General features: G+C 45.1%; 1 protein-coding gene across 2 annotated transcripts in view; it reads right to left on the reverse strand.

The window, feature by feature from the left end:
- Nucleotides 1-23194, reverse strand: part of SH3GL1 (SH3 domain containing GRB2 like 1, endophilin A2) — a 168706-nt gene that overhangs the window by 99581 nt on the left and 45931 nt on the right. For both annotated transcript variants that reach the window (XM_030217344.1, XM_030217343.1), the window contains exons 2-4: nucleotides 14066-14134; nucleotides 13321-13393; nucleotides 12454-12597 (exon numbers count right to left, since the gene is read on the reverse strand). In XM_030217344.1, coding sequence (XP_030073204.1) covers nucleotides 12454-12597; nucleotides 13321-13393; nucleotides 14066-14134 — 286 coding nt within the window. The remainder of the gene's footprint in view (nucleotides 1-12453; nucleotides 12598-13320; nucleotides 13394-14065; nucleotides 14135-23194) is intronic.

Below are 23194 nucleotides of genomic sequence, written 5' to 3' on the forward strand. Positions count from 1 at the left end.
GCCTGTCTGACATTGCTGCCTGGATGTCTCATTGCCATCTGAAACTAAACATGGCTAAGACTTAACTTATCTTTCCCCCTAAACCCAGCTCTCCTCTCCCCCCCTCTCTCTATCTCTGTGGATAACTCTCATCCTCCATGTCTTATCAGCTTGTAACCTTGGGGGTCATCTGACTGCTCTCTCTCTGCACATATCCAACAGACTGCTAAAACCTGACATTTCTTTCTCTATAATATCACCAAGATTCATCCCTTCCTTTCTGAGTGCACTACCAAAACCCTTATCCACATTCATCTCACGCTTAGATACTGCAACTTGTTTTTCACAGGTCTCCCACTAAGCCATCTCTCTCCTTCAATCTGTTCAAAATTCTGCTGCACGACTTATATTCCTCCACTGTCGCTAAGCTCACATTAGCCCGCTCAAGTCATTTCATTGGCTCCCTATCAATTTCCACATACAGTTCAAACTCCTCTTATTGACTTACAAGTGCCTTCACATTGCAGCTCCTCAGTACTTCTCCACTCTTCTCTCCCTACACTCCTCCCCAGGAACTCCGTTCATCAGGTAAATCTCTCATCTGTACCCTTCTCCTCCACTGCCAACTCCAGACTCTGTTTGAGCACCATCTCTGCCATCTTCAAATCTAGGCAAAAAGCCTACCTTTCTGAGACTGCTTTTAACTCCTATTCACTTGTTCAGTACCCATGTCTGTTTTATCATTCCCATCTTAAGTAATTCCCTTATCCTTTATTTCTCCTGTTTGTCTGTCTTGACCAGACTGTAAGCTCTGACAAGCAGGGACTGTGTCTCTTACATGTTTAAAGTACAGCGCTGCGTACATTTAGTAGCACTACAGAAATAAGTATCTTGAGGAATCTCAAGTAGGTTTTGTACAGGGCAGAAATATTACCAAAAATGTGAAGAAAATATTAACAACACTAGAAGCAGTGACCAATCAAGGCACACCATCTATGCTAATCAGTTTTGACGCCAAAAAGGCGTTTGATAGAGTGGTGTGGGTGTGGGAATATTTATTTGGAGTACTAGACGCATATGGTATAAGCGGGTTTTTTCAGGAGGTGATTCGGGCGCTATATTATCTTCCTCAGGCTCAGGTGTGGGTTAATAGAATAGTGTCCCCCCCTTTCCTATATATCGGGGAACTAGACAAGGTTGCCCACTGTCACCCCTTTTATTTGTTCTCACTTTGGATCCCTTGATCAGAGATATACAAAGAACTCCAGATATACAAGGTATTGAGCTGGGTACAGAAACTTTTAAAATAGCAGCTTTCACTGATGATTTACTGGTTCATGTGATCAATCCCAGGATTTCAGTGAAGGCTCTTTTGGAGTGTATGGCAGAGTATGGGGACTACTTGGGATTTAAGTTAAATTTTGAGAAGTCGGAAGCACTGCAGAGAGAAGGCGAACAAGTAGGGGGCTGGCAGGGTCCATTCCCGCTGAAATGGGCTGATGAATCCTTTCGGTATTTAGGGGTGAGGCTGACCATGGAAACTTCAAAAATATATCAGTTAAATGTAGATAGGTTGGTATAAGATACCAGACACTCATTTGAGAAGTGGAGTCATCTACCTTTGTCACTTCTAGGCAGAATTAACCTATTCAAAATGATCATCTTCCCACGATGGCTACAAGTACTTCCTCTGCAGCTACTAAGAAAAGACTTACAAAAAGTGAATAGATTATGTAGGAAATTTCTGTGGGGAGGGAAGAAATCAAAAATACGATTAGAATATTTTACGATAACTGGGACAAGGGGGACTTGGATAACTGGGGTTACCTTGTGTTAGACAATACAATCAGGCCTGTCTTTTGAGACATCTTAGGGTTTGGCTGTTAGACACTGATCAGTTCACCCCGACTAGTTGAGAACGTGCATTATATAGGCCCTGGCATTTGAATTTCTTACTGCAGGCTCAATCAAAAAGTTTATCACCCACATGTAGAAAAAGCATTCTGTTGCAACTCTTAAAAAATATTTGGCGAACTCTCATGAAAGTATGGAACCAGAATCCAAATGTTAGCGACCAATTACCATGCCAAGGAAACGCCGATTTCCAGCCAGGACTGGAAAAAGGGCTAGTTAAGAGCTGGTCAGCACAAGGTATCACCTTAATTGAACATTTAATTAACAAGGGGGGTGGCATATATTGTTTTCAAGATCTACAACAAAGGTTATCTCTAACTCAAAAAGATTATTTCGCATATAGACAATTACATCATTACTGGTCTAGTTTAGATCAGGAAGCTTTAAGAACAAAGCTGGGTCAGAAGCTCTGAGATCTCCTTTGAGGAGATGCTTACTGTCAGGTCTCAATCTCTAGTCTACATAAAGCTTTATTATCTCTTATGCCCCCTCGTAATTATGATTTACTTAGATTGGCATGGAGCAAAGATTTGGGATATGAATTGAAGGGAGTAAATTTTGCAAAGTTGATAAAAGATATCCCAAAGCAAGTAAGTAGTGCCGAGCTTTAAGAGAGCCAATATAAGATAATACACAGGGGATACATATCACAGTCACAAGCAGCAAAAGCAGGGTGGATAACTGATATTCAATGCTCTAAATGTAAACGTGGGAGCAACACTTTTATGAATGCCTTTTGGAGACGTGAAAGAGTTCAGACATTTTGGAGAGCATTGCACAAGTATTTAGAGCACCTTCTTGGTCCAAAAAATAATACATTCTTGGAAAGGAGTACTACTAAATAAACGGGAGGCATATGGGATATCAGACAAAAACCTGGGTGTTTTACTATATAAGGCCTATGCAGTGGGGAAAAAATGCATATTAAGGCACTGGACGCAGGAGGAACCTCCCTCTTTCTGGTACTGGAGAAATTGTTTTCATGAATTGATGCTATGGGAGGCAAGGGCAGCTCAGGTTACCCCAAGGAGAGGGAGGGCCTTTCACACTATTTGGAATAATTATCTACAAAACATTTCCCACAGAGCAAGAAGTGAGGTACTAAACAAGCTTGCTAACTAGTAGAGGAATAATTATAGGTAAAAGAGTTTTATAATTCTTTAATGGCGGGGGAGGGGGGAATGGGTGATAGGTCAGGAAGGGTAGATGGTAGCCTTCGGTGGGAGGGATGATAACTAATTAAATAATAGGTCAGCTAGGTAACGGGTACAGTTCTGCACAATATAAGATGGAGGAGAGAAACTCAGGAAAACATATACCATGAAGTATGGAGACAAGCTCGTTATGAGGGGGGAGGGGAACGGTTTTAGTTGAGGCAATAAATATAATGATCCATACACATTAATATTTGAATTTAATAGCTTATTTTATTCTTCAGTTCATGTGCAAACAGAGACATTTCTTTTACAGGTATTAAAGGAAGGGGGGTGGGAGAGAGAAAATGTAAAATCTTGATGATACAGTTGAATGATTTGTATCTACGTGTATAAACATGGTAGGATATTCAAATGGTTATAATAGAAATGTCATGGTTTTGTTTAATATGTTGATCATCAATAAAAATTATTGAAATAAAGAAATAAGTAGAAGTAGTAATGATTGTTTAAGACTGACTGAATGACTCTTTGGTGCATCTGAGTTAGGTCTTTCCTGTAATAATGGAGTTCCTTTTTTATTTTAATTTTAGTTTTAACTGACTACTTGAATTGTTTGTAAACCGCTTAGATCTGAAAAAGTGGGCGCTGTATCAAAGATACAGAGCCTCTCCCTAAGCCCCTGGACTTGTCCTTCAGCAGACGAAGAACCTTCACCTCACCTAGCCCTTTAACCAGCTTGTCCAACTCCTCACCAAAGAGCATGGACTCCTTAAATGGAAGTGTGCAAAGCTTAATTTTGGAAATCACATCTGCTACCCAGCCAGGAAGCCACAACGCCCTTCAGGCAGCCACCACCAGGGATGTGTTCTTGGCTGAGGCCCACAAGAGATTGTACATATCGTCCACTAAAAAATGTGCCCCATCTCCAAGTCTGCCATCTCTGTACTGATCACCGTCGGATTGGAGTGAGGGGCCATCCAGAACCCGCTCAGCCCAACAAAAATGACTCAGGCCACTAGTCCCTCCACAAACCGAGGCTAGTGCCAAGAGATCAAAGTTCTGCTTTAGCAAGGCCTCCATTTTTCAGTATTGTGGATCTTTAAGGGCTGCCTCGCCATCTAATGGGGCGGTAGTACTGCAGTCACTGCCGTGACCAGCACATCTACTGTGGGTGGCTTCAACGAGTCCCTATCTTCTTAAGGAATGAGATATAACTTCACCATCGCACAAGCCACCCGGCAAGGAGCATCCAGCATAGCCCACTCCACCTGAATCATCTCTCGAAGGTCCCGATTCATAGGAAGGACCGCTGAGGCTTACATATCCCCCTTTACCCACGTGTGCAGTTCAGAAACCTGGGAGACCTCCGCCTCTTGAAAATTAAGCACTGCGCATACTTGTGCAATCAACTCAGAAAACTCTGTACCACCGAGGAGTCCTCCCCGGAGGGGGGCAAGTCTGCATCACTGATCTCTTGGGACCCAAAGTCCTCTCCATTAGACTCAAGAGCTTCCCCCTCTGAGCCAAATTAAGCCAGATCCTCCAAGTCTACCTCACAGGAACACCAAGGCCTTTTTTGGTCCAAAGGGATCTTGGTAAGGCTGGGATCTCTCCCTCCATGAGGTCACTAGCATGCCATGCCCAAAAACAGTGTCCACACAAACTTGAGCAGAAAACCACACTGTCTCCCCCCCCCCCAGCAAGAAGCCCCCCCACCACAACCTCTGAAAGTGCCTGTCCCAACACACAGCCCAAATGCAGAGTGCCCTCAGCTGTGTGAGAAGTAACCGTGTGGTGGCTGTTCCTGCCAGAATCTGTTTTGACACCAAAGACTGATGGGATACAGCCAGCATACTGTCCTTTGTAGTTCCTGTGGCTGCTACCCTTCCTGGGCTCCCTGCACTGTTTACACACTAATTCCGGCCCCTCTGCTCCTTTTCTGCCACAGCTCTAACAGTGCTGGGACCAGTCAGTCATCCCAAGGCAGGAGACAGAATGGAGCTCAATCCCTGCACCGGAAGGCAGACCCATCACAGAGAAGGACCGCAGTGTAATGGTGACTCTCCTCAGGGCCCCCCCTCCCGACTACCTAGCACAACCGGTCAAAACTCAGCTTGAGCCCCTAAACAAGGTAAACTGTACCGAGAGTCAGTTTCCCTTTTTTCTTCTTTAATTTTTTTTTTAAGACACTGCGTTACTGTCAACTGCAATAAAACAGCCTCCAGGCCCACAAAACTTTATGCAGCCAAGGGAACATGGTCCTCCCTAAGGCAGGGAGTCTGACTTGAGGGAGGGACCCCTGGGATCATATGTGGGCCCCCATGGACCAACACTCCACTTCCAGCAGAGCTAACAGGAGAACAGCTGAGTTTCCTATCACTTCTGTTTTCTCTTTTTATTTGTAATGCTTAAGAAACTGCCCTGCAAGTAATGAACTAAACAGTCCCCGCATAGGGCCTACCAGTACCAATCACAGACTGCACATCTACCATCTGTTGCAGACCGAGAACAATACTGGCTGCATGGCAACTGTATAGGAGTGTTTTTCTAGTCAGAGTTTTAGTGTTCTCAGTTTCCATCTGCTGGTAGGCGTGCATAACCCCGTCTGGAATGGTCTGGAAGAGCTAACAAGGAAGTTGAAGTTCTGAAATGAATTATAACAAGTATTCTACAGAGAAAAAAAAACAAACTACGGACTGATGACAACTGCCATCTACCCATTAAATGCAGTAGTAGAGGATGGGCTGTTACCTCTGATAGTCTGAATAAATACAGACTATTGGTTTACCCAGGATAGTTCTATAGGATGTTTGTGGATATGTGGTTTATACTGGCAGAAGTGAATTAAACAGATCTGGTGCCTTTAGGTGGACTTTAGACGAAATATTAACTGCACTGAAAGAAACTTCTCCTGCCATTCTGTTCACATATTAATAAAGCCTCTCTATGAGGATAACCTAGCACTCAGTACTGCTCTGTATACATTTTTCTCCCTATATCATCCTGAACCACAATTCTTCCCTTCTTTCTCACCAACAGGAGACAGACCTACCAATAGGTCTGCTAGTTATGTACACTCCCCTTTAGAATTAAATTTGTTCCTCCTGGCAAATATCTGGACACATGCTCACTGAGCAGGTAAGAAAACCATCTTCTGGTGGATCACGAACTAATAAATCAAGCATTGAGGATCCATTTAAGTACAGCCTGGAGATGACCTGCTTCAGGAAACTGGAAGGACCATATTTGACATTTTATACTTTTCTGGAAGTGGGGCAGGAGCCGACTGGCTCAAACTCTCTAGTGTACCTGGAAATGGTTTTACATATATATAAAACACTTGAAACACCCTAAGCAGAGAACGGATTGCTGTGTTAGTCCACTTGGATATGTCAAGAACAAAGCTATACGTGATATATCAAACTAGTGCAATAGAAACATTTCTGACAAGCTTTTAACAGTTACCTAGGGAAGAGGGGGTAACTCCAAAGCTTGTCAAAGTTACTTTTTATTGGACTAAACAATGCATCATCTACAACTTGGTTGTTGACTCTTGCTGCCTCTAAGGTGTACAGTGTTCCTGGTATGAGACCTCATACGTGGTAAGGTGAAATTAGATCTTACCTGCTAATTTTCTTTCCTCTAGACCCTCCAGACCGGTCAAGACGCGTGGGTTATGTCCTCCTACCAGCAGAGGGAGACTGAGAAAACACTAAGCTTTTGAAGCCTGTATATATAACCTGTGCAGAACCTCCACTAGCCAGTATAACCCTGACAAAGCAGAGAAACAAAAAACACTAACAACAACTAGCAACCCTGTACGTGGTCACAGTAAACTGCAAAAACAAGAAACATCTTCCGCTTGCTCTTACGGAAACATGTCCGTTTGCCTTTGATAAAACAGTTGGGCTTCTACAGGTGGACTATCAAAGAAGAGCCCCACCTGTCCCGGACTCCTATCACAAAACAGAAATAAACAGTCTGCAATTAGAGAAACAACAATCTACAGCAGCCAAGAATTATCCAACCAACACACCTCCTGGCCTCCAATACAGACAGGGCGGGCTCTTGACCGGTCTGGAGGGTCTAGAGGAAAGAAAATTAGCAGGTAAGATCTAATTTCACCTTCCTCAGCGACCCTCCAGACCGGTCAAGACGCGTGGGACGTACCAGAGCAGTAACTAACTTACGGGAGGGACCTACTAAGGCCAGAGGTCAAAACTGCTGCCCCAAAGCGCACCTCGTCCTTTGCATGCACAGGAATCCTATAATGCTTCACAAAGGAATGCAACGAAAACCAAACCGCAGCCCAACAAATATCTAACAGAGAAATCATACTATTCTCCGCCCACGAGGCTGCCATTCCCCTAGTGGAATGAGCAGACCAGCCCCTAGGCACCACAGGACCCTTCACCAAGTAAGCAGATGCAACCGCCTCCTTCAACCACCGTGCTATGGTCACCTTAGGAGCCGCTGCACCCTTCTTTGGGCCACCATGAAGAACGAACAAACGGTCAGAGGCTCTGAAGTCCTGAGTTCCAGAGAGATAACAACTCAAAACTCTCCTGACATCCAGCTTGGCAATACCACGCTGCTCCGAATCTCCAGCCATATCACCCAACACTGGCAGAGAGATGACCTGATTAACATGGAACTCGGAAACCACCTTGGGCAAAAAAAAGGAAAGCACCGTCCGCAACGAAACCTTTCCCTCAGAAAGGACAAAAATGGTTCCCTACAAGACAAAGCCTGAAGCTCTGAAACACTCCGTGCTGAAGTAATCGCCACCAACAAGACCGTCTTTAAAGATAAATCCTTACAAGATGCAGATACCAGCGGCACAAACGGAGGCCTGATCAAAGCATCCAAAACTAGCTTCAAATCCCACGGAGGCACCATCCGTCACTGAGGTGGACGCAGCAACTTAACACCCTTCAAAAAACGCACTACCTCAGGCACAGACGCGAAGGACTTTCACTGAAGCTTCCCACGAAAACATGACAAAGCTGCCACCTGAACCTTCAGTGTAGACAAGGCCAGACCCCTATCAACACCATCGTGCAAAAATTCCAAAACTTCCGCCACCGAAGAGCGAAACGGCCGAACTCGATGGTCTTCACACCAGTGCTCAAAGATTCTCCAAACCCGGACATACGCCAAGGAAGTGGATCGTCTACGGCAACTCAACATCATAGCAAAGCCACTGGACGAAAGCCCCTTCTTCTTCAACTTGTGCCGCTCAAGAGCCAAGCCATAAGCGAAAACCGAGCCGGAACCGGCATGATTATCGGGCTTTGACACAGAACTGATCCCAACAAAGGCAGGGCCGCCGCCCCTGCCAACCGCACCAGGTCTCCATACCATGGTCGATGCTGCCAATCCGGAGCTACCAGAATCACCCGACCGAAGTGATGTTCGATGCGCTATATTACTCGACCGACTAACAGCCATGGAGGAAACACATACAGTCACTCCCGAGGCCAAGGCAACAGAAGAGCGTCGATTCCCTCCGCTCAAGGGTCTCTTCAGCGACTGAAAAAACAAAAAATCTCTGAACTTGCGCATAGCGAGCCGTTGCCCTAAGATCACCGAAAGTCCCCAGACCGACACAACTCACTGGAACACTGACCGAAGAAAAGACCACTCTCTGGGATCTAGAGTGTGCCTGCTGAGATAATCTGCATCTATGTGACCTACCCCGGCCACATGCGCTGCCAAGAGAGCCTGAAGATGAGTTCAACTGCGCCGCCAAGGCTCTTCGTCCCCCCTTGACGGTTGACATATGCTACTGCCATGGCATTGTCACAGAGCACTCGGACTGCCTTGTGGCGAACCACCGACGTCAAGGCCTGGAGCACCACCCGAATGGTCCGAGTTTCCAGCCGGTTGATGGACCACTCTGCTTCTGCCCGAGACCACCGGCCTTGAGCTACCTGACCGAGACAATGTGCCCCCCAACCTTGCAGACTGGCATCCGTGACCATTACCAGCCCCTGTGGGGACTCCAACGGCATTCCTGTTCCCAAATTGCGCGGGTTGAGCACCAGCGGAGACTGAGACGAGGGGCCACCGACAGCGGACAACACATTTCCAAGTCCTGCGACAGAGGGGACCAATGACTGAACAGAGCTGACTGTACCTGACGCATGTGCGCCCTGGCCCACGGAACTACCTCTATGGTCGCCGCCATCAGGCCCAGGACCTGACGATAAGTACGGGCCGTCGGCGCCTTCTCTGCAAGGAACCGACAAATCGGACCCTGTAACTTGGAACCAAAAGGCTGCACGAAGGAAAGTGAAGATAAGCTTCCGTCAAATCCAGGGAAGTGAGAAACTCTCCTTTCCGGACCGCACCAGTGACCGACCGCAACGTCTCCATCCGGAAAGAGGGCACCTTGAGTGCCGCATTGACCCTTTTGAAATCTAAAATGGGACGAAAAGTGTCCTCTTTCTTGTGGACCACAAAATAGATCAAATAGCACCCTGAGCGTTGCTGATCTGAAGGAACAGGAACCACGGCTCCCAATGCGAGCAGCCACCGCAGAGTGTCCCTCACTGCTGCCCTCTTGCTCCAAGACCGACAGAGGGATTCCAGAAACACTTCGGGAGAACAGCGCATATCCGCCTCGAAACACCTTGAGAACCCACTGATCTGACCTGATTTGGGCCCAGCTCTGGTAAAACAGACTCAGCCGAGCCCCAACATGCACCAGAGCCTGAGCCCGCACACCTTCATTGGGAATTGCGGCGTGAATACTAACCTCCTACGGAAAAGCCACGCCCTCCGCGACGATTCTCACGAAAGAACTGTGCGCGCTGGAAAAACCGACCCCTAGAGGTCCTACTACTATTAAACATTTCTATAGCACTACTAGACTTATACAGCGCTGTCCAAATTAACATGAAAAGACAGTCCCTGCTCAACAGAGCTCACAATCTAAATTGGACAGACAAACAGACAGCTAGGGGTAGGTCCCACTCGATCTGCCCGGCCTATACCGCTGAGCCTCCCTAAACCGTCCCCGAGAGGAACTAGTTCTGGCCCCTGCCTTGAACCGAAAATCTGGAAGCCATAGAACCTTGGTATCACTAAGACCTCACACTAACTTGTCCAAATCTTCTCCAAAGAGCATAGCTCCCTTAAGTGGCAGAGACCCACAACCATAGCCATATTTTTTGTCTGAAGTAGGCAACAAATCATAAAAGCCTCAGACAAAAAGGATGAACCCATGTCCAAGTCGGCTAACTCCTGACCCCCAGAAGAACCAACATCTACCGAATCATCCAGGAGCTTCTCGGCCCAACGAAAACATGCCCGAGCTACCAGACCCCCACAAACCGAGGCCTGCAGGGCTAGAGCCGACAAAATAAAACTACGCTTGAGAAAAGATCCCAACTTCCTATCCTGAGGATCACGGAGGGCCGTTCCTCCATCAACCGGGATAGCCGTAGCTATAATTACTGCCGTCACTACTGCATCTACCGTGGGAGCCTTAAAGGAATCCCTATCGTCCTGAGGGAGGGGATAAAGCCTCGCCATTGCCTTTGCCACCTTACACGGCAAATCCCATTCCTGACAAATCATCTCCCGGAGATCCTTGTTCATAGGGAAGGATCACGCCTGACGCTGAATGCCCTTCACCAACGGATCCTGGACAGTTTCCCCCAAAGCCACCTCAGGACCAAACTGAAGGGTGGACGACACCTGATCTATGAGTTCTGACAGCTCATCTCTATGGAAAATCCGCACTATTGAAGGATCCTCTCCAGGAATCCCCCAATCCTGCTCCTGAGAGCCGTCAATTCCATCTGACTCCCCCAGATCACTAAGCACAGCTTCTGCAGCTACAGGAGAAAAACATTGCCTGTCCTCTGACCACTCTAACCGTGGTCTCTCAGCCAAGACGGAAATAGCCCCCTCTTCCAATTAGGGGGGGGGGGGGGGTCCCGATCTCCAGGCCTGATACCGCGTCCAGACAAAATCTGGAGGAAAGCCCACCATTCCTGGACCGTCATTAGGCCCTTTTGTGCCAAAAACGGAGGCCGCAGGCCCAAAAACAGCTGGCTCCATGGGCCGCGTCAGACTCAAGATGGCGGCTGTTCCCGCCGAAACTGTTCCCGCTGACAGCAGCCCTGCCTACGCTCCCGCTGACCCGGAGACTCCCGACACCATCGATCCCTCCGCGGTCAAGTCGGGGGGTGCCGCAGCCACCTTTATAGGTGCACCGCAAAGCTACACTGAGCACCCGGCGCCTCTACCCCTCGCCACGAGCACGCGCGACATCGGAGGAGCTGGGCCGCCATAAACCACGAGGGAAGGGAAAAGCTGTTCCGCTAACGCGCCAAACCAAAAACTCCCTCACACTGCAAAAGCACTGAAGAAAGCGCTGCTCTCTCGTTCCAGCAAGGAATCGAAACCCCCGTTCGGTCCGCTGAAAATAAAGAAATAAATGCCCTTAAAGGCACAGTACTCCAACTCTGGCAGCTGGAAATTGTAAGGCACTCAAGGCTACAATACTGAGAAAGCAGCCGAGGCACAAAGCTGCCAAGCAAAACGAAATAGAATAACTGACCTTAAAGGCACAGTACTCTAATTCTGGCAGCTGGAAATTGTAAGGCACTCAAGGCTACAATACTGAGAAAGCAGCCGAGGCACAAAGCTGCCAAGCAAAACGAAATAGAATAACTGACCTTAAAGGCACAGTAATTCTGGCATCTGGAAATTGTAAGGCACTCAAGGCTACAATACTGAGAAAGCAGCCGAGGCACAAAGCTGGCAAGCAAAATGAAATAGAATAACTGACCTTAAAGGCACAGTACTCTAATTCTGGCATCTGGAAATTGTAAGGCACTCAAGGCTACAATACTGAGAAAGCAGCCGAGGCACAAAACTGCCAAGCAAACAGAAATAGAGAGCAGCACAGGGGGAGGGACCCAAACATAGGTGTAACACCCCAGGGGGAAAAACTGGGCCCCACCAGACCCAGGGCCCCAAAGCACTTCTTTTTTTTTTTTTTTTTTTTTTTTTTTTACACACACGTACAGGGTACTGCAACAGAATAAAGTTTGGAAGGAAAAAATCCTACGACCCAATGACAAACTACCTCACCAGATTATTGGAGACTGCACAGGCTGTCAACTGCTACCTCTGCTGAGACTGAGAAAATACTGGCTAGTGGAGGTTCTGCACAGGTTATATATACAGGCTTCAAAAGCTTAGTGTTTTCTCAGTCTCCCTCTGCTGGTAGGAGGACATAACCCACGCGTCTTGACCGGTCTGGAGGGTCGCTGAGGAATCTGTGTTTACATCACTAGCACACACATATTCCTTCCTACACATTTAAATTACTCTGTGCGACAGCCACAATAATGCTATTAAATTGATTTGAAAACCTGTGGCTCACCAAAGTTGGAATCCTCGCCAAGTTCCTTGCCATATCGGATCATGCTCTCCCCCAAGAGTCCCTCTGGCTGGGGATAGCCTGGATTTTTTACCTGACCTCTGATCTTTGACACAGTGTTGAGCATCGACAACTTGGCCCTGGAAGCTGGAACACATGAATTCATATAGGTGTTTACATACTGCCAAGTCTCTGCTTGTCCCAGAGATAGGACCTGGGTTAACTATTTTATGATCCTTATTGTTATTTAAACAGTCAGGAAAGCCTATTGTTTTCACTCCCACTAAAAAAACGTCCCTGTTACAAACTGAGCTCCCACCCTGTACAGCACATAACAAATATTTCAACACCCAGAGCTTGCCAACAAGGTCTAAGGGGAACCCTGGACACTACTGCCTATCATTCCTAACAGAGCACTTACACGGAAAGGGCAACACCTCTACTCAAAGACTAGTTCTCTGAACTGGTTTTCCAGCTATTCTTAGATAAAAGCACTCACTTTTCAATTTTTTCTGTTTCCCTGCCCCCACCACCCACCCCCAATATGTGTTACATAACATTTCTTCAATAATAGTGGGATTTCAATAGAATTTTAGCGACTATATATTTTTTTTAATACGTGCTCTCTAGTGTCACATCACCACTCAGTTTCAGCTACTTTTTATGGACCAAACAGGGGAGGGGAGAAGGAAAGTTTTTCTTTCATTTGATTTTCCATAGCCTGGCTTATGATCTGGCTCAAACACCAGACACCTTAACCCTAGTTCTAGGCCCAGATACCACCTATTGAGATATACCAACTGTAAAGATATGCCATGAGAAAAAGTCATGGCTTTAAGGCAGAAATCAAAGCTCATTTTATGAGTTTACCTGGGTTGGGCTGCAGGTACTCAATAGTTTTGGTTAACACCTCTGTCACAGCCTTGCTGGTTAGATCCACTTTCTGAAAAGAAGAATACAGATAAAAACTATTTTTAGTCTTCCTTCAGTTGTATTAAGGACAAACTGACATCTGTCTTCTTTTCCTCCTGAACCAAGTTACTAGGTTTGTGCATCCCCAAAATTTTAGTTTTGTCTCATTTCCTATGTCATTTACAGAAACATTTAGTTTCCCCCCCCCCCCCCCCCACACAATTTTATTTTGTTACAGGAGCAATATCGTTGGTAGAGAACCCTTATTTCTGGCACGAAAAAAACTGAGTCTCCCCCTGTCCTTTTGGGCAGAAAATGACATGAGACATGGAAAATATTGATGATATTTGCCATATTTGAAAGGAATGCACATCCCTCCAAGAATGATACTACATTTTTGACAGTGGAGGTTTGATTATCATATGTATTACGAATCCCTCAGAGTTATCCTGCTAGGAAAATTTTGATAAGTTGTCAAGTTCACCAATATCACTGCACAGCAATCCAAACAACTTTTTTAAAGCAAATACTCCTTTGGCCACAAACCAAACTAACTCTCACTGTGCACAAGTTTTGGCAGAAGATTCACCACCTATCTTCTGTGACAGAACTCATCTCTTTCCCTAATCCAAGTGGCTGCAACTTCTCTGTTCCTAGATCAAGTCTTCCAGTTGTAACCTCTTTAGCACTTAGCTCTTATCACCTTTTCCATTTCTTTGAAGTCATCATCCAACTTGGTGCCTTCAGCTCCTCCGACCTTCTCACTGACAAGCTGTAAAATGGATGGATGATAATCAGATTTGGTTAAAATCCATTGACATGAATGGTGCAATTTACAGTAAGGTAGGAAAATGTTTTAAGGCTGGCTTACCATATTCCATACACCATCTTGTTAAGCAGCCAAAGCACACAAGACCAAACTACTACACCAAAGTTCCACCTTCAAATACAATAAATCTGACAGGCTACATGCACATATCAGTATCCTTACAGGACTGCAAGGAATAGTCAAGCATGCTATGCTTTCTTTACTACCACTCTCTGGCATCTCCCATCCTTCCTGCAACAGAGCACAGCGGATGGTTTATACAAGAGGTACAGCACTCTAGCTGACACCAAGAGCTCAGCAGAAACCACTGATGTTACTAAACTTCCAGTAGAGAAGTGGCCTAGTGGTTAGGGTGGTGGACTTTGGTCCTGGGGAACTGAGGAACTGAGTTCGATTCCCGGCATAGGCAGCTCCTTGTGACTCTGGGCAAGTCACTTAACCCTCCATTGCCTGCCGCATTGAGCCTGCCATGAGTGGGAAAAGCGTGGGGTACAAATGTAACAAAAATAAAATAAATAAATAAATCAATCTAGTGCAACTCAGTCAACACTGTCCTTAACCAAAAAGCCTAGCGGCTCTCAGAAATACCTGAGTAAAGATTTCACAGCAGGCTGTTCTGAAAACAGTTTATATACACACACAGTAGTTATTAGATGTAATATTACAAGGTCAGTTTTCAAAAAGTACTTAAAATGTCCAGCACAGCACCACGATCTAAAAGTGCCACTTCAGTCATTTTCATTGAAGATGCATACCAGTGTACACCTAGTTTTATACATGTGGAAAAAATGGGCGTGGAAGGGACATTTGGGGGAAAGGCCCACTATGCACCTACTCTTGGGCACAGATGCTAAACTCCAACACATCTCCTTTTCCTTTTGGCTGGACATTCCAAACCCAGGAGCATACAGCACATATATGCTAGATGCAGAGGCCCTCAATCTCTGTACCTATACATGAGTAGGTGCATAGATACATGCATGCATAGATTAGGTGTCTGTGTTCAGCGGTGCACACGATATACGTAGTGCTGCTGAAAATGTGCCTAATCTCCATACATACTTTAGGTATATAGCAGGCGTCACTAGTTGTCCCTTTCTGAATATTAACCTCTAAATTTCTTGACCAGTTTTCCATCCTGATTCAATATACAGAACACAGAAGAGGCTTATGTGGAAAAAAGCTTGACAAATCAGACCTCGAGTTGAGAAATTAGACCTTACCTGCTAATTTGCTTTCCTTTAGTCCCCTCCAGACCGACATAGCCAGATGGGTTATGCACTCCTACCAGAAGGTGGGTGGAGACAGAGCTACTGAAATCTGGTACAGCCAATAAGTTAGCTGTGCAGTTCCTCCCAGAGTCAGTATGAATGTAAGCAGCAGAACGAACAAATAGAATAAGAATCAACAAATCCCCCTAACCCTTCTATCCCATGGCATCAAAATCCCACACGTGTAGGAATGTTGTGCTGCAAAGGAAGCAGCTGCCTCAAACGGCAAAATCATGTTACAGAGAATCCACTGCCAAAAACTAGCTGCACAAGACTCTTTAGTTCCTTGTCTACTCTCCAGGAAGAGAGCTCTATCAGTTAGACTTTTTTTTGGTAACAAAAAGAAACGCTTCCTGAAGGGATGCTGCCTTTTGGATGAAAGTACACTGAAAGAAATCCCCCCCCCCCCCCCCCCGAGATTAAAAAACAAAAATGCAGGCCAGACCATGAGTATGGATTGGTTCTATGCCAGTCTGGAGGGAATGAAGGAAAGCAAATTAGCAGGTAAGGAGAAATTAGGTCTTACCTGATTTTCTATTAGTCCTTCCCATTATTGTGTACTATTGTATTATTGAGAACTGAAAACTGAGCTGACATCTCTCTTAGCATCTAGTCCAGCTCCTCAGTATTTACACAGACAAGCAGTAAATACTCAGAATAAAAACACAACAACTTTAACTCGCTAACCTAACACTAACCAGATGAGCAAACATGTGTGGACCTCTCATGTCTGGACAACTTATAAAAAAAGATATGCAGGAAGCACCATGCAAGGTGACAATTGTTATTTGGCCCATTACTTCACACTGTCCACAACTCAGAAACCTCGGGCGGACCTCTGGAACAGCGGGAAGTTATGTAATAGAAGAATAAATTAGGTTTTATCTGATAATTCTCTTTCCATTGGTCCTTCCCACTATTCCAGAACCTACAGTATGTATAAAAGTAATCCTGGGATTCTGGCACTGCCACCCTGAGGACCAAAATTGCCTTCCATGCACACTGCAACATCCACCCTGTAATGTTTCACAAAGGTATGCAGTATCAACCATGTTGCCACTTTGCACATAACCGCTGGAGACAATAAGGTAGTCTCCGTCCAAGATGTCGCTATACGCTTCATAGAATGAGTCTGCAAGGCCTGAGGAGCCTGGTTCCCTGCAAGCAAATAAAGTTGACGACAGTCTCCTTCAGTCATCTACTAATTGTGGACTTGGAAGCCAGAAGGCCAAGCCTCTGTTTACCAAAAAGCACCGTGTGATTTGTGAAACTCATGAGGAAAGGGGGAGTAGGAGGAGTAGGCTCTTGAACAACACCAGTAGGCGACGTAGATAGGAACAATCTCTTTATTAAATTATACACTCGACTCAACACAGCCGTGTTTCGGCGCTACAGACGCCTTCTTCAGGAGTCTATGAAATAAAACCAAACAATGGTAATATAACAAACATGCAGAACAAAAGTAAAATAAATGTAGAACGTTAAATGTGTGATAAACAAATTCCATGTAGAATTAAAAAATTAATATAAACATTTTTTATAAAAAAATTTTTTGTAAAAAAATTATTAGTATTGCAGAAATACTATAATATAGATACACATATACATATATATATATACATACATATATACATACATATATATATACACACATATACATATACATACACACATATAAAATCCATACATGTAATGTATATGTGTATATATGTATATATATATATATATATATATATATATATATATATATGTATGTATATCTGTATGTATATATATATATGTATGTGTATATATATTATAGCATTTCTGCAACACTAATAATTTTTTTACAAACATTTTTTTTTATAAAAAATGTTTATATTAATTTTTTAATTCTACATGGAATTTATGTTTATCACACATTTAACGTTCTACATTTATTTTACTTTTGTTCTGCATGTTTGTTATATTACCATTGTTTGGTTTTATTTCATAGACTCCTGAAGAAGGCGTCTGTAGCGCCGAAACACGGCTGTGTTGAGTCGAGTGTATAATTTAATAAAGAGATTGTTCCTATCTACGTCGCCTACTGGTGTTGTTCAAGAGCCTACTCCTCCTACTCCCCCTTTCCTCAGATTCTACTTTTCGTAGGAATTTGTGTACCTCCACCCTTGTGGTGGTTTAGCTTGCTGTGCGTCCCTATTTGTGAAACTCATTCATGGCTTACAGATATCTACACACATCAAGAAGCTTCAAGTAAAAATACTGAGCTATTTCGTCCTCTCTGCAAAAGGATGGAAGCTCCACAGATTTGTCGAGATGAAATACTGATACCACTTTTGGAAGAAAAGAAGGAACAGTATGCAATTAGACCCCCCCACCTCCAAAAAGCAGAAAAAGGAATCCCGACAAGAGCCTGAAGCTCTGAAACCCTAAGTGCCGTTGCCAACAGCCACCAAGAATGCTGTCTTTAGCATAAGATCTTTCAAAGAGACATTCTAGTGGCTCGAAAAGAAACTACTGCAGAGCCTGAAGGACTAAATTAACATTCCTCTCTGGACACTGTGTACAAAAGGGAAGCCGCAAGAGCCCACTCCGTGCAAGAATCAAAAAATATCCGGGTGAGCCTCAAGAGACATCTGTAGTCAGCCCCTGAAACAGGTCAAAGCTGCAACCAAGGATGCATGCCATCTGAGCAGAGAAGGGAGAAAGTTTGCACCCAGCCCTCGAACACACCATGCTTGTAGAGTATTTCTGAGCCTGAAGAATAACCTTTTTGTCTCAACTGAGCCCTTTCAATGGCCAAGCCATAAGAATAAAAGGGGCACAATCCTCCATGAAAACAGACCTTGCTTCAGTAGGCTATACACCAGCAGAAGACGGAGAGGATCCCTATCTAGCAGTCAAATCAGATCAGAGTACCACAGCCTCCGCGGCCAATCTGGGGCTATGAAAATTATTTGACCCCAGTGCAAAACAATCCTTAACATGTGGCAAACCATGAACCAAGGAGAAAAGACATACACTAGATATATCACTGGCCTTGGCTGCTGTAAGGAATCTACCCCCCATCGAGCTCAGTTCTTTTTGACAGTTGAATAACTAGAAAGGGAGCAAAGCGGTCTTAAATGCAAAAATTATAGGGACAGGCTTATGAACCTCAACATGTATACCCTGGAAGAGAGGAGGAGAGAGGAGACATGATAGAGACGTTTAAATATCTCGAGTCCGATACATGGCTGATAGTTTTTTGGGTTCAAAGATAAATATATTTCCTGATATATATATATATATTTTTGTACCCTGCGCTTTCCCACTCATAGCAGGCTCAATGCGGCTTAGGTACTTATTTGTACCTGGGGCAATTGAGGGTTAAGTGACTTGCCCAGAGTCACAAGGAGCTACCTGTGCCTGCAGTGGGAATCAAACCCAGTTCCCCAGGACCAAAGTCCACCACTCTAACCGCTAGGCCACTCCTCCACTCCACTCTATTGGGTTCAAAGATAAATATATTTCCTGATATGTCAAGGGAATCGCAGACTAGGAGGTGTGAACTCTTGGCTTTTAAGCCAAGAATCATTGCCTTAGGTGGGACCTTCCTAGAGCGATTCCTTTGCAAGTGTTTTATTTCCTTATTACTTATTTGTTGAACCCAAGAAATTACAAGAGTTTGTGGAGTTAAAAGAACAGATGAAGAACCCTCTGCAGCAACTTCCTTTAGTTACCACTGTACCGGCTGCAATTACCGATTAACCTTCCTCCCTCAGAAAATATGAATTTGTAAGATTAACCACTTGGTGTTTTTCTTATTTTCTTTGAGATTGTTTTCCTGATCTTGGATCCCCCAATTGTGGACAATTATATATATTGTTGTGAGAAAATGTTTTTTCTTTTTCCTTATATTAATTTCTGTTTTTCCTTACATTTACGTGATAAATGTGAATGTAATTAAGTAAACTGATAAATTAAAAAATTTAAAAAAAAAAAAATCTCTCGAGGGTATTTATGTACAGGAAGAGAGCCTTTTTCAACTGAAGGAGAGCTCTGGAATGAGGGGGCATATGACAAAGTTAAGAGGGAATATGCTTAGGAGAAATCTAAGGAAGTACTATTTCACAGAAAAGGTGGTGGAGGCATGGAATGGCCTCCCAGTGGAGGTTGTGGAGTCGAGGACTTTTCCAGCATTTAAAAAGGCATGGGGATAAGCATGTAGAATCACTTAGGAAAAGGAAGAGTTAGGGGTTACAGAGGATGGGTCATATGGCTATCTGCCATCGTGTTTCTATGTTTCTAAAGCATTCTGCACTGCCCTGAGCTCCAAGTGACTTATCAACCACTGAGACTCCTGTTCCATCCATGTGCCCTATACCAGATGTAACTTGTAATGAGCTCCTTAACCCGACTTGCTGGCGTTCGTTGTCACCACCTCCTACTGTGTTATCGGAAAGGGAGCTCCATTGGTCAACTTCCTAGGAGACAACCACCACTGCATGCTCCGTCTGGCAACCAGCATCCAAGGAAGATAAATATCGTACTTCTGTGACATCAGAGATCAGCAGCTGAGACTCCTGTAAAGACCACATATGAGCCCTACTTCCATCACTGCCGTCACTGACCCCAGACCCTGCCATGTTGAACCAGTTTTGACCTCCTGCATTCCGTGAAGATTCTCTCTCTTGTTGTGTTGAATATAATGTCCAGATACTCAGCTTCTGTGATGGAATTAATCTGCTGTTCTTGAAATTTATCATCCAACCCAACGACTGCAGAAGATGGACAACTGTGTTGCCGCCATGCTGTCCAAACAGGGCAATGCATGAATAAGCCTATTGTCGAAATATAGGTGAGCTGATTTCCTGGCACCAAAGGAAGGCTGCCACCACAACCACAAACTTGGTAAGTGTTCTTGGTGCCATGGCCCTGAACTGGAAGTGAAAGTTCAGCACCACAAAATGTAGAAACTTCCGATGCAGTGGCCATATGTAACTATGCCTCCTTGAGATGAAGGGCGGTGAGAAATTCTCCCACGTGAACCGAGGCTATGACTGCTCTTAGCATTTCCATGTGAAAATAGGACACTCAGGCAGCAGTTTAGACCTTTGATATCTAAGACAGGATAAAAGGTGCCTTCTTTCCTTATAGCTTATTTGCACTTACTATACTGCCAAGCTAACTTGCAGATCTGGGCAGTTTACAGGCTAAAAACAGAAAAATTCAGAAAGAACTACAACATTTGATAAGATAGATAGTATAACTCAGCAGTAGCACAATCAAAGATGAAGGGTAAATAGAGGAAACAAGGGAAGGGGAGAAGGAAAGTTTAGAGCAAGAACCGGGGAAAGGGAAGGATTTAACAGTGGACTATGATAACAACTTTCTAGGACAATGAAGTAGATGGAGCTTCTGCCTTGTCCTGTTTGGCCTGGAAACTGGAACAATGACCCGGAGCGCCAGCAAGGTATCTACAGTGACCTGAACCTCAATCGCCTTGGTTCCCTTTCAACAAGGAGACTGCAAGAATAGAGGAGCGTCCAGGCAGGAAAACTCCAACTTGCAACCTTCCGTAAGAATATCTAGAACCTACTGGTCTGATGTGATTTTGGCCCACTCCTCCCGAAACTCCTGAAGACATCCTCCCACCAGAAGAATAGACCAGCCTAACATCGTGGCGAAGCTCATGAGGCATTGGGTGCCCAGCTGAGGAGAACAACTTCCTGTCCACCTGAAGATTAGTCTGCCTGAAAGCAGTATTTCTGAGGCTTTTGGTTTATCCTCCGACAACCACTGTGGCTTAGTTTCTCCTAGCTCTTTCACCAAGTTACAGAGATCTTCTCCAAATAGTCACTTCCCCCAAAAGGGCACTTTAACTAGATGCAACTGACGCTGCTGCATCCGCTGCAGATGTGCCGTAACAACTAAAGAAATACTGTGGGCAGTAACCCCCAACATGTGAACATGTGAAAAATAGAATCTTCCAAGTAGGCTTCTATCTTCTGTTGCAGACTGCTGATGCCATTTCAGGTGTGCTCTTGCCACTATAGAGCTGCAAACTGTCACCTGAAGAAACCAACAGGCCACTTCAAAGGCTTGTTTCTGCGAGACTTCTAACTTCCTATCCTGTTAGGGCAATAATCCCTCTTCCACCGGCAAGGTCGTTCTTAATCACCGCCTTAACAAGGAGTCCACTCTGGGAATCTGCAGTTTCTTTCTCCTCCGAAACCAATGGGTAGAGGCAAGCCATGGCTATTCCCAATCTCGGCCCGCAACAGACAAGACCCATTCTGCTGTAATCAGGTCCTCAATACGAGGATGCATCAGGAAGGCCTTAGAAGGACCTCTAAGCCCTCTCACGATCGAAGAAGATACAACTCCTGACACCGAAGCAGAAGGCTCCTCAACAGAAAGTACTGCCAGTGCCTCAGAAATAAGAATACTTAACTCCTCTTTATGAAACCTCAGTACTTTTGGGTCATCCTCCTCCTCAGGAGGGTGCTCTCCCTCCTCTAATGGCTCCCTTTAACAATGGCTCTTCTGAATAGACTGAGGCCATATCAGATAAGGAGGGAGAAGCAGAGAGCCTCAGACCACTCCTGGAGGTCTAAATGAGATCTCTCAAGAGCCGGAGGAGCAGCAGTGTGAGAAACCGAAGCAACTTGCAGCAACTCCAACTGTCCCTGTTTTAGTCAATAGGCCTGGTGTAAGAGCAATATAGACGCCAGAGAAAAAGATCCCGATGCAGCTGAATACTCTTTCTTTACAACATCCATAAAATCCGCCCCTTTCTTTCCGAGCACTCTACCAAAACCCTCATCCACACCCTTGTCACCTCTCGTTCAGACTACTGCAATCTGCTTCTTGCTGGCCTCCCACTTAGTCACCTCTCCCTTCTCCAATCGGTTCAAAACTCTGCTGCCCGTCTTGTCTTCCGCCAGGGTCGCTTTACTCATACTACCCCTCTCCTCAAGTCGCTTCACTGGCTCCCTATCCGTTTTCGCATCCTGTTCAAACTTCTTCTACTAACCTATAAATGTACTCACTCTGCTGCTCCCCAGTATCTCTCCACACTCGTCCTTCCCTACACCCCTTCCCGTGCACTCCGCTGCATGGATAAATCCTTCTTATCTGTTCCCTTCTCCACTACTGCCAACTCCAGACTTCGTGCCTTCTGTCTCGCTGCACCCTACGCCTGGAATAAACTTCCTGAGCCCCTACGTCTTGCCCCATCCTTGGCCACCTTTAAATCTAGACTGAAAGCCCACCTCTTTAACATTGCTTTTGACTTGTAACCACTCGCCTCCACCTACTCTCCTCTCCTCCTTCCTGTACACATTGATTTGATTTGCATACTTTATTTTTTGTCTATTAGATTGTAAGCTCTTTGAGCAGGGACTGTCTTTCTTCTATGTTTGTGCAGCGCTGCGTACGCCTTGTAGCGCTATAGAAATGCTAAATAGTAGTAGTAGTAAAATGGCAGCTGTGCTCCACATATGATCAGAGGCTGTTAATCAATGCCAATTGGCCCTGACAAAATGGCACCTGTTCCCAAGCTTTCCTGCATGAAACTGTGCACCGGCCCTGCTAAAGAGCCCGAGCCACCCAGCATATTCAGATGCTGCACCAAATCCGAAGATGTGCTGTTGCTGATCATTTCCTCTACATACCGCAGGATTCCTAGTTTGCATGTACTGCAACGCCCTGATGCAGGCCAGTGGGTCCCCACAGTGGGAACACTGCTTAACTGCCTCCATAGGAC

This window comes from Microcaecilia unicolor, chromosome 11 (assembly GCF_901765095.1).
Source record: "Microcaecilia unicolor chromosome 11, aMicUni1.1, whole genome shotgun sequence".
In the NCBI taxonomy this organism is placed as follows: domain Eukaryota; kingdom Metazoa; phylum Chordata; class Amphibia; order Gymnophiona; family Siphonopidae; genus Microcaecilia; species Microcaecilia unicolor.